Source organism: Electrona antarctica (assembly GCF_951216825.1).
Source record: "Electrona antarctica genome assembly, chromosome: 18".
Lineage (NCBI taxonomy): Eukaryota > Metazoa > Chordata > Actinopteri > Myctophiformes > Myctophidae > Electrona > Electrona antarctica.
In genome coordinates, this window is record NC_136799.1 from 15,087,926 (window position 1) to 15,101,038 (window position 13,113).

Here is a 13,113-nt window from a genome sequence, read left to right on the forward strand (position 1 = left end):
TGACACTGAATCTGCGCAAGGAGGAGACGAGAGGAGGAGAGCAGAGAAGAGGAACAATAGGTGCCTTACATCCATCACACACGCACGCACACACACACACACACACACACACACACACACACACACACACCCATTAGACCACAACAAGACCAGGTACATACAGAGATCACACACACACACTTAGAGAGATAGACAAAAACACACGTACAAAGACACATAGCTGGAGGCACACACATGCACGCACACACACACACACCCACACACACTCCTACGGTATCTCTCCGATACACGCACATACTGTACCGAGCATACATGTAGATGTGAAATGGACACACGTCACACACACACCTATTGTACAGTATGTGGATTGTGCACGCACAATACACATACTACGTTCAACCTGATGGACACGCACGCACGCACGCACGCACGCACGCACGCACGCACGCACGCACGCACGCACGCACGCACGCACACAAACAGTAACATCAAAATCAAACATGCATTACAACTGTAACTGTGATAGCAAAAGTTTCACTCTGAGAGAGAAACAATAAATATAGCTTTTTACCCATCATTTCCCTCTATATATAGCAGCAGTTATCACCCAGTTAGGAATAGTGTGGTCACGGTGGTGTGTACCTGAGCAAACACACTGCTCTCTCACTGTAGGTAGAAACACACTGCTGTCTCACTGTAGGTAGACAGGTGTTGGTAGAAAGTAGAAAGGGATGTTTTTGGGGGCTGTTAAAACAAGCAGTGAAAACACAGAGCAAAGTTACATACCATGCCTTTAAACACTCACGGTTTTGACGGTTAATCTAATACCCAGGATGTTTCTGTATAACTGTAGAGTTGTTGCTTGCTGCTGTACTGTTATGTTTAAGTATTGTGCTACATGGAGCATACTGTTGGTCAATAACTCGATACGACTAAACACTCTGTTATATGCATGTTACGTCAAGAGAGGTGACATTGACACACGCACGCACGCACACACACACACACACACACACAGAAAGAGAGAGGTTTGCAGAGGTTTCTGTCACCTGAGAGAGTGGGTAATTACCGCTGGAGCCTTAATAGCCTTTATCTCACCTCTGTCTCTCTTACTGTGTGTGTGTGTGTGTGTGTGTGTGTGTGTGTGTGTGTGTGTGTGCGTGTGCGTGCGCACGCATGCGCGCATGTGCGTGTGCGTGAGGTTAGGTATTGTCCTCTCACTCACTCTGCTGTTTTAATCAAAAGAACTTGGAGAGAGGGAGGGGGTGCAGGTGTTTATGGTCGAGGAAGGGGTTTGGGGCAGGTATCATAGTACGAACACCCACACACACAGGCATTCACATGTACGCATGTGCGTGCACGGCCGCACACACACGCACACGCACATGCACCCACACACACGCGCACACACACACACACACACACACACACACACACACACACACACACACACACACACACACACACACACACTATAATGCTTGTTCCCTGTTTCCAAACTCTCTTTACTTCCTTCCACTGTTCCAAAAGACGGACTGACGGACTGACGGACTGACTGACTGACTGACGAAAGTTATTCATACCATTTTAGCCATCCACAAGAAACACAAGTTTTGATTAAAGAATATTGAAAATATTTTTGTACCTTTTTTTTTTTTTTGTGCCTCCGTTAGCTTCCGCCGCTAGCATCCATAGGCCTCCCATTGTAGAAACAGCCTACATGATCATCTGCGGTACACGTGCATGCGCACGGGGTTATTCGTGTTTTAAAGTGCCATATAGCCTATAACATTAATCCGAGCTGCGCTAATCATGACTACAGATCCAGACTACATCACTTCCGGCTCGGGCGGAAGTGACTCTTCTATGCTTATTTCGCACATTTCTCTGGCACTGGCGCCACGATCTCGCCTATAGGGCTGGGCAGGATTGTTAAGAGGGGAGTGGTCGGTTGATTGACTGGCCAGAGACTCAAATACATCAATACACGCACGCACACACGCACGCACGCACGCACGCACGCACGCACGCACGCACGCACGCACGCACAGATTGAGGTTGAAGGAACAGTAACACATAATCTCATCATAGGAACATATTGCAATGATGAGACATTGTCACAGTCAGACAAGTTGACAAACACTGCACTCTAGGACAGACACATATTATTAACACTTAGCCCGCTAGCATTTATTGAAAAATTAGGATCTAATTCACGCCAGCATTTTTTAAATTTGAGCTCTTATTTTGAAAAGCCGTCATTTCCGGTCCATGAGCAGTAGTCATAACCTTGGAATCTACACGGAGCTGGGCAGGCCTTGTTTACAATCTGAATCCAGACCGGAGCTCTGGAGAGCTCTACATCGTCAGATCTGTGCCGTCAAAGAAACGCTGCTTTGACCAAAATGCCATCTGGGACAAGGAATAGGAGATACAGGCGATTGAAAGAAATGGATAGAATGGATTCTTATGGCGACGACGATCTAAGATGGGCGATCCAGTGCTGTGCTAACAACACAGCTAGCTAACCGGCTAACGTGAGTAGCATTTTGGCTCGAGCAATCGACGCGCTATAAAAGCTCAATTGCCGAAGGCCGTCGGCAATGGCGTTAAGCGTCAGTATCAAAATTAGGCTTCAATTGACTTTAATCGTCGGCAATGGCGCGGAGGGTGTTAACACACACGCACAGGCACACACGCACACACACACACACACACACGCACGCACACGCACACACTAACACTATACAAGTATGATACAGACAAAGCTTTCATTCAGAAAAACAAGAACTTCCTCTTCCTCTTCCTCATACACACACACACACACACACGTACGCACGCACGCACGCAGTGTAGCACTGTGGTCCGTCTTTGTGCCAACTATTTCTGTAGTGTGTGTCAGGACATACCTGTCTAGACTGATAAGGCTCTTACAGGTTACAGGTGTGCGTGCGTGCGTGCGTGCATGCAGACCCCTAACTGGGACATGGATTACTGTAGTGGACTGCAACACTTACCATCAGCTTCCAGTACTTACCGTGCCCAAGCCGTGCTACTCATTCGCTGGGTTGGCTGTCCCCGTGAGCCTTGACCTCTCAACATCAAGAAGACCATGGAGCTGATCGTTGACTTCAGGAAGCAGAGAGGGGGGCCTACTGTATCGTCTCTGTCGGGTGGAAACCTCATGTCCAAGACTACTCTTCAGGATTCAGATTCAAAAACAGATTGAGGGCATAGGGCAGTATAGGGCATTCATTTACGGGGAAAAAAAGTAATATATGAAGTTAATAAGGTTTCTGCCCGACAGAATCGACGGTGACACAAATGCAAATAGTCAGTGAATTTCATGTTCTTCTGCATTCTGATCTCTGAGGACTTCACACGGCGCCTAGCAGGGCCCCGCAGCGCCTGTCCAGCAGCCTCACGCAACTGAAGGAATTCAGCATGAGCATCCTTAAGACGTACAACAGCGCCACGACAAGCTGCTTCATCAGACCGCACCTCAGTCGGTTGAGCACTTTGCCTTTGGACCACAAGGTTCTGTGTTCCATCCGCGGCGCTGCCAACTCAGCGTATGAGTAGCACAGCTTGGTTAACTAAGTAAGTACTGTAGCTGATGGTACAGTAGGTGTTGTGCTTCACCTCAGCAATATGTCTCCTTTCCTCTAGTCACTAGACTCCAGTGCATTGAAACGGGGATAGACGGGCTGATACCGACGATAAGCTTCTCCGTCCTACTTACTTACTTACAGTACTTACTTACTTACAGTGTGGTGCGGACAGGCCCTCATAGGGAGGTGAGCTTCAGTCCCTCCAGGCCTTAATATGCGATGCGGTGTATATACTGTAGCCAAGGCAAAGAGGATTATCAAGGACAATGTATGCCCAAGCTGCAATCTGTTCACACTGCAACCTCCAGGCAGGTGATACAGCAATATCAAATGCCACATCGTTGCTCTGAGAAACCTCTGGATCTTCATGTTTTAACTTCTTGTGTTCCAATTAGCTTTTGAGCTTGTACCTGTAGATCAGCTATTTTTTAATTTGAATCCTGAAAAGTAACAGTTTTGGACATATGAGGTTTCCACCCGACAGAGACGTCAAACAGACTATTAGACTAATATAAGGGACAGTTTCCACCACCCAGCCCTGCTGTACATTCATCTGCCCATATACTGTATACTCCACCTATTTGCTGCACTTTTGACCGTAACAAGTTGTTTTTTACCTTCTACTAGGAGATTATTGGAGGTGTGCAGCAGTGTATCATCTTTGTCTAAAGAGCAGGCACGTTCCTCTTATTTCTACCACGCAGTCTGAGATGTTCTTTGGAAATCTCTCATTAATTATGGAGAATATTGCGACATACAAAATGGTGTGTGTGCGTGCGTGTGTATGTGTGTGTGTGCGCGCGTGTGTGTGATCTTGGCATTCCCTTACGTCAGTTGATGGTTGTTACACATACACATTATCTCAGTTGTACTTTGATCTTTACATCATTGCTTTCGTTTTTTGGTTTATCCTCTGAAAACGAGATAACAAACGGTTTCTCCACTTTCTGTCTGTCAACACAATGGCACATTCTGGAGCAACAAAGCAAGCTCAGCCTCAACTTACTATTTCACTATTTATTTGCTTCCTAAAAAGTACAGTATGCCTAGTATGTTTTGTTCCCTTTAAACGAAACAAAACTTCTGTTCAAGGTGCTTTAAGTGCTTTCTGATGGGAATTATTGATGAATTAATTAATTAATTGATCGATTAACCGGTGAGTTGATGAGTAGCGTTTTTTTTCTGAAAATTAATTTCCCTCAATGCCTTACATGAAAATAAAAATCTACATTTTGCTGATATACAGAAAGAATACAAAAGGCATATTATATCCCTCAATCAAATATTGTTTTGGCCATTTGAGATACAGGGCCAGGCAATGGCATCTTTTATGAGGAATACAATGAAATTAAAAGTTCACTGTCTTGTGTGTCACATCACATGCAAAAGCAGAGACGTTTCTGTGGCTACCAAGGTGGGCACTGGGGGGGACTTTTTTTTAACCGGCCACGCGCATGCGCAGACAGCATTACATTCACAGAAAACCGCCTAATGATATGAATATGTCTCCTTTCGTCTAGTCACTAGACTCCAGTGCATTGAAAAGGGGATAGACGGGCTGATACCGATGATAAGCTTCTCCGTCCTACCTACTTACTTACTTACTTACTTACTTACGGTGTGGTGCGGACAGGCCCTCATAGGGAGGTGAGCTTCAGTCCCTCCAGGCCTTAATATGCGATGCGGTGTATATACTGTAGCCAAGGCAAAGAGGATTATCAAGGACAATGTATGCCCCAGCTGCAATCTGTTCACACTGCAACCTCCAGGCAGGCGATACAGCAATATCAAACGCCACATCGTTGCTCTGAGAAACCTCTGGATCTTCATGTTTTAACTTCTTGTGTTCCAATTGGCTTTTGAGCTTTTGTGCTACTTTTGAATTTGAATCCTGAAAAGTAACAGTTTTGGACATATGAGGTTTCCACCCGACAGAGACGACAAACAGACTATTAGACTAATATAAGGGACAGTTTCCACCACCCAGCCCTGCTGTACATTCATCTGCCCATATACTGTATACTCCACCTATTTGCTGCACTTTTGACCGTAACAAGTTGTTTTTTACCTTCTACTATTTATAGGAGATTATTGGAGGTGTGCAGCAGTGTATCATCTTTGTCCAAAGAGCAGGCACGTTCCTCTTATTCCTACCACGCAGTCTGAGATGTTCTTTGGAAATCTCATTAATTATGGAGAATATTGCGACATACTAAATGGTGCATGTGCGTGTGCGCGTGCGTGTGTGTGTGGTCTTGGCATTCCCTTACGTCAGTTGATGGTTGTACATACACATTATCTCAGTTCAGTTGTACTTTGATCTTTACATCATTGCTTTCGTTTTTTGGTTTAATTGAACAGGCAAACGTTGATCAAAACGTAAATAGCAATTATTCTACATTCAATTGTGTAGACTTCTTGTAAATTAAGTAATGCAGATGTTTAACAATATTTTTTTAACCTTCAAGAGTTAAAAATCTAATAAGGGTCCATTTGGTTACCATCTCTATCATTTAACTGGGGACCACCTGGAACCCCTTCAAGGACCACTGGTTGAAAACCACTGCATTAAAGTGTATACAATAGCTAAAGTAGCAGATCTGCAAGCTCAAAACATCGATTCGTGCTGTGTTTCGAGCTTGCAGATCTTCTACTTTTTATGCTTTTGTGTGACGCTGTAATATGATATTAATTGTAATATTAATTTACGAAAAAACACAAAACGTTTAAATATGGACATAATAGGTTTCCACACGCCAGTCTGACTCCATACTGCAAAACAAACGCCTCCGCTCCTCCCACCTTCCATGTCTTCCGTATATTATTGACATACTTTTGTCCGTTAAGTATATGTGTATGTTTTGCTATACTGCTGGTACGACAAAACAAGCGCGCCTGTGTGCGGCCGTCATGCCTGTGCCGTGTGTTTACATAGTTTGTGGCTGCAGGTACATGTGTATGTTTTCACTGTGTTTTCTGTCCTCGGGTACAACAAAACAAGCGCTCCTCAGAAGGAACATGACAGCTCCTCTGCCGCTAATGTTGCCCTGCGGGAGGAGAGGAGAGGAGGACACACACACACACACACACACACACCCTGCGGTAGGAGAGGAGAGGAGGAGGTGGTAAGATGATTCATGAGGTCCTGCCATACTGACTCACACACGCACGCACGCACGCACGCACGCACGCACGCACGCACGCACGCGCACACACACACACACACACACACACACACACACACACACACACACACACACACACACACCCTGCAGGAACAATAGTTGCTGTAGCTTTTAGGGTTGAGTCCAACAGGTATCCACTTACCCACTCTCTTTCTCTCTCTCTCGCTCTCGCTCTCTCTCTCTCTCTCTCTCTCTCTCTCTCTCTCTCTCTCTCTCTCTCTCTCTCCAGTCATTTTTCATGTCCCCCCACCTTCATTAACAGCTTAAATTACTTTCTCTCTTCGCTTCACCTCCTCACCTCTCTTCTCTTTACCTCTCCTCTCCTATCCTTTTACTCCCAAACTATCTTGACCACCACTCCCAAAACTGAAACATATTCATACATGCCCTGTGTGTGTGTGTGTGTGTGTGTGTGTGTGTGTGTGTGTGTGTGTGTGTGTGTGTGTGTGTGTGTGTGCGTGTGTGTGTGTGTGTGTGTGTGTGTGTGTGTGTGTGTGTGTGTGTGTGTGTGTGTGTGTGTGTGTGTGTGTGTGTGTGTGTGTGTGTGTGTGTTCAATGTGTACAGCAGAGTGCTGACAGAATCCTTTCTGTTTATTTTCCCTGGAAAGGTAAGGGGGGGGGGGGGGGGGGGGGGGGTAGCCACAGTACTGAGAGGGGGCGGGACCTTTAGGGTTGCTATGGTGACAGAGTTTGACCCCTGACTGAAGCAGAGGTCACTGCGTTCTCACATTAGTCATGTTTCATCCCACCAACAGGATGTTGATACCCAACAGAGTCAGTGCAGGAGTTGTCTGCTCATTCAATAGCTCTGTTTGACGGTCATGTTTAGGTCGTTCCAACCTTTTCTGCATCAGGGCCCACTTGAAAATCTTGGAAGTGTTGGTGGCCCACCTATCTGACCACTTAACACAGCTGCCATCCATGTTAAGTGGTCAGGCCCATGTGCATTTTCAGAGCATGTTAATTGGTCAATCAATCGATTGTTTTCCATCTTGAAACCAACGCAAAGTTGCTGGTGTCTATTTGACTTTTTGTATGTCTTTAAATGTTTTGATTAATTGAAAATGGAGGACCCTGATGTAAACAAGTCGTGCTTTTTCTGGTTTTATCCTCTTAGCAGTTTTTGTATTGACCTGTACCTTCCTTAAAATGTACCAAATTCTACAATCTGTTAATAGAATTTTTACTCAATCAATCAATGGTATTGCTAATTATATTTTCAGAATGAAAACAAACAAAAGGTTTTAAAGTGGAGGAAATCAATCAAGACTAAAGAGGGTTTATTTCATACAAGTACTGCTGTACAAGCAGCCAAATGTTAATGTGGCATGAAAGTGCAATTGTTTAACACCATGAGGCCCGGGGCGGAGATCTCCGTCAAGTTCAAGGTCATGGTCAAGTGCCCAAGCCGGAGGTTGATAAATAGGACGGAGATTAATGATATCAAAACCGATCGCATCGCTCTAGAGCCCAGGAGCGCTTGCCGCTTGTTGCCCATTTCGATGACGTGTCAAACAGTGACACGTCATCGAAAATGTTCCCTGCCTGTTTAGCTGACGAAAACGAAAATCTTAAAACGATCATAACTCCCGATCTAAATCATCCCGTCTAATTCTGAAAAAATATCCTGTGTTAGACGGCGCTCAGCGGTCCAGTCGCTAGTCACGATAGATTTATTATTACCTCCCGTTGTTGTCGATCGACTCTAGAGTGGTGTGGCTATTGTTAGCTGCTACACAGACATGCACACCAACTTCCGGTGTGCCGGTAAAAGTGGTCCGGGCGCTATAAATGATGGGCACATGGATTAAATGGATTAAATAGGTCCGGGCAAGCAAGGTGTTAATGACCACATCATTATGTGTCATCCTCATTGTACAATTAATTAATTGACTTACCGGTATTCCTTTCTTATCTAGCCAATAGAACTGGAGTGTACTGTACACGATGGAAGGCCATCAGACAGAAGGTCAAGATTCTGTCTGATGGCCTCACAATCAGCCTTGAATGAGAGAGTGTGTGTGTGTGTGTGTGTGTGTGTGTGTGTGTGTGTGTGTGTGTGTGTGTGTGTGTGTGTGTGTGTGTGTGTGTGTGTGTGTGTGTGTGTGTGTGTGTGTGTGTGTGTGTGTGTGTGTGTGTCTGACCAGGTGTTAAGGATTAGTGTCGCTAAACTCTCTGTACCTTGAACACTCTGCTGGTATTGTCACCGATCGCACTCTTCAGAGACGCTCTGCACTGTCCCGGCTTATAGAAGAGTCACAGGTTCAATCCTCACAATGGCTTTGTGTTGTGCCAACGGGCCTTTACTGCAAGGCTCTGACCCCAGACCAGCCAAGCTGTCTAGACCAGCTAGGGTTAATTCATATAGTGAAAACTATAGGAATAAGAGATACTGTTTATGGAACGGCAAAGAAAGGGATGTCACTTTACCATTATCACCATTTGCCATTATTACCATTTGCTATCTCCTATACCATCAGCCTCCCGCAGTCAAAGTGAGATGAACTTTATCGACCAAAAACACGTATGGAGACAGAGACGGTCTTCTATTGGCCAACACAAGACTTAATCTGTAGCACACACACACACTGGATCCTGTTGGCCGACACGAACAGACTCAGACATACACAAACACAAACAGAGAATAATATTTAATCTGCTGCTACAGCACACACACACACACACACACACACACACACACACACAAGAACAGAGCCCTAAGGGATAAACTCAATTACATTATACAGTAGGCAGTTACAGTTGCTTAAATAAATGCGTGCGTGCGTGCGTGCGTGCGTGCGTGCGTGCGTGTGTGCGTGCGTGCCTGCGTGCGTGCCTGCGTGCGTGTGTGGGTCATGCACAGTACCTCGCTTTGCCTTGTTCCTCCTCACCAACATGGCTGCCAACACACACACACACACACACATTCACCTCCAGGCAGGAAATGATGAATGGCTGTGTGAATAAAGGACTGTATTACCTCACATCATCTTCTCTGTGTGTCGTTCATCATCTGTCTACTGCCAGAGAGTTAACCACACGACCCCGGCAGCGTCAGGTTTTGTTTTATTGTTATTTATTTTATCTCTGCTGTAAAGATTCAAATATTGAATCCTTTGAACCCCAGCATCTATATTCTGCAGGGAACATAAGCCAAAAAATATCAGATGTAATTTTAAATAACATTTGTTTTTGGGGATTTTAATGTTTTTGAGGCACAATAACATAAGAAAATAAAAACATTAGAAAACATAATTGCATAACATAATGCATTATAAATGTACATGGATTTGATATAAAACAAACGCAAAACACAATGACACAAAACAAAACAGATTGCGTCGCTTTCCCTTATACTACCCAATCAGCAATATATAAGGAAGACAGTTTTAAATAAAAAGACTGAGCACATATGCATCAACCATAAAGAAAAAACAGAGGGAAGATTTTAATTAACCAATGTCAAATAAATAAATCAAGGCCCTGCACTTGCTTCCTATTCAACAGTATCAGTCTGCAAGCCAACTGACAGAATTATAAATGTATGTCAATGTTATATTGAAAACTGGTGAAGTTGACATCGGATCCCTTGACTCCCCCAGACTGCTGTCAGCGGATCGGGGGCGAGATGTGTTTCCACAATGTCTTGACAGTGATTTCAATATATTTTGCCAATATGATGATAATGCTGTGCAGTGCCAGAACATATGGGCTAGCCATTTGGATACATTTTGTTGAGATGTTCCTTTGATAAACGTAGGCCTGATCTATTTAGTACTTCAGATTGCAGGAGACTACCAAGTTTGGGGATTCTGTGCTCCCCCCACAACAGGCATACTGTATATGCCGGTTGTTTAAATGAACACTGAAGATTGTATTGTGTCTGAGAGGAGGTAAATAAATGTAAAAACGAGGCTTAAGGGGTATAGACCCCCTTTTTGGACTATATCGAAGAGACAAAGCAGTTGATTCTGACCGCTTATTCATAAACCTTACCCTGTTTGTGTAAGGACAGCCCACCCTCACTTGCACACATGCATTTCACAAGCCCTTACCACTTGGAAATGATTATTTCCTTTCGTTATGTTTCATCACTTTGTTTAAATTATATATATTGTTGTTAGTATCTGTATGTTGTCTTTGTGTCTATGTCAGAAAACACTCAAAATAAATGATGATTAGAATGAAGAACAGACAGAATCATGTTGTCAGCGTACAGTAGGCTACATTGTAATCCCAGATGTGTATTCATAACACCTGGACTCAATCCAATGTGACATTTTCTACAGGTTCCGGCCGCTATGCGGTCCTGGAATCCAGCGTTCGCGCCGCCATTCCGACTGATGTGCCCATATATGGAGATAGATTTAGACCTGTCAGGCTTTGTCCCTTTTATGCCCATATAAGGAGATCTCTATCTTCCCCCTTTGTGCTGAGTGATTTGTTTGCACCATGATGACATATTGAGGAAACACACTCCATATTTGGACATAGCTGCACGGGGAACTCGACTTCACGATCTTTGACATCAGACAATAACCAGCCATAACCATATAAGGAGTTCCCAATGCAGCTACGCCCAAATATGGAGTGTTGTCGTCTAACCTCAACGTGTGTGTCATCATGGCATGAGGCGCAAAATAATCACTCGGTGCAGTACTGTGGAAGAAGCAGCATCATGGCGGCTGTGAAGCACTCCTCCGTGGTGCTGAAGACCATGAAGAAAATAGTAGTCCAGTTCTGCCCGTTTGAGTCGAACGTGCGACCCACGAGGGAGTTCCTGGCCGTGGTGGGCTCGGAGCGGGCCCGGTCCACCAACAGCGGCTGTGAGGTGACGGCGCTGGTGAAACACGACGCGTCGGAGCCTCTGGTGGACGTGACGTATGCGGACGGAGAGAGGCTGCTGATGAAGGGCGAGAAGCTGACCTGCAGCGAGATGGTCCAGGCCTTCCAGTCCCGCTGCCAGGCCAAAGACCCACAGGCCAAAGTCAAAGGATAATCACACTCGTGTGAAGTTAGGGCCGCATTTTATTATGTCATTAACTCTATCTTCTCTACCGCTAGCTGTTAGCATAAACCCCATGCAGCTCCAGGGGCCAGCATACACGTTCACTTTAAGAAGACGGTGTTTGCCCGCCCCCCACACACTTGTTAGTTGTTACACACCACCGTAGCATTGGAACACGCACACAGTCCCCGGAGATGACCCTGGCCACGCCCCCCAAATACCCGTAGGCCTATGCGTGTTTCAAAGCTATAGTACTATTCTCTCCGGTTGCTTTTTGTGGCTGGGAACAATTAAGGAAAAAGTCAATTTGGGCGTCTCGTTTGTATTTCCTCTGTTGCTGCTGTTTTGGCAGTTCCCGACACTTCAATACGTGACCATAGTTGTTGCTGCAGGACGGAAAAAAACAAACACAAAACGTGTAGGATCCATATATGGGCACAAAGGGACAAGGTCTGATAGTTACAGAGATGGCCATATATGGGCATATCAGTCAAATCGGCAGTGCAACGCATGTGTGAGTGCTGTGTATAGCGGCCTGAACCTCTAGTTTATATAGTATATATATATATATATATATATATATAATCCTTCACACAATCTATACTTTGCTGATCTGTATTGGATCAATCTGGATCAGAGGTTATACACATGCACGCACTGTGTGTGTGTGTGTGTGTGTGTGTGTGTGTGTGTGTGTGTGTGTGTGTGTGTGTGTGTGTGTGTGTGTGTGTGTGTGTGTGTGCGCGTGCGTGCACGGTTGTGGGGTCAGGGCCCCTTAAACCAACACCATACACCTTTTACAGCTCACAGCAATTACATCTCTCTCTCTCTCTCTTTCTCTCTCCTTATTCAACACGACCAATTAATGTCGGACATAGAGAGAGCGAGAGAGAAGGACAAACAGTGAGAGAGGGGTGGCGGGTGCAGGCGGTGACAATCATAGCCACTATTCAGGGGACCCCTTGCTCGCCCCCTGCACTCCAACATAGAAAGGAAGAGAGAGGGGCCAAGGAGGCTATGGAAGAGTGCAAATTAACTCTCCTTTTCTCTCCTTTCTCGCTCTCTCTCTCTCTGTCTGTTTTTGTTCTTCAACCAGTTGAGGTCTGTTGAAGCAGGATAATGAGGGAATCACAGCAGCTCACACAGGCCTGACACACCGATCTCACACACACGCACACATACATGTGCACGCACGCACGTGCGCACACATCACACACACATCACACACACGCACACACACACACACACACACACACACACGCACACACACAGATTTGTATTATATCACTGTATGTGTGAGGTCATCAAC

At 45.2% G+C, this 13,113-nt stretch overlaps 1 protein-coding gene across 1 annotated transcript; it reads left to right on the forward strand.

The window, feature by feature from the left end:
• Window positions 1-11,474: 11,474 nt before the first annotated feature.
• Window positions 11,475-11,795, forward strand: LOC306942613 (large ribosomal subunit protein mL53-like; the record flags this gene model as incomplete). Its single annotated transcript, XM_079528621.1, has 1 exon — window positions 11,475-11,795. One exon carries the CDS (start codon window positions 11,475-11,477, stop codon window positions 11,793-11,795), a length of 321 nt encoding a protein of 106 aa, XP_079384747.1.
• Window positions 11,796-13,113: the final 1,318 nt, after the last annotated feature.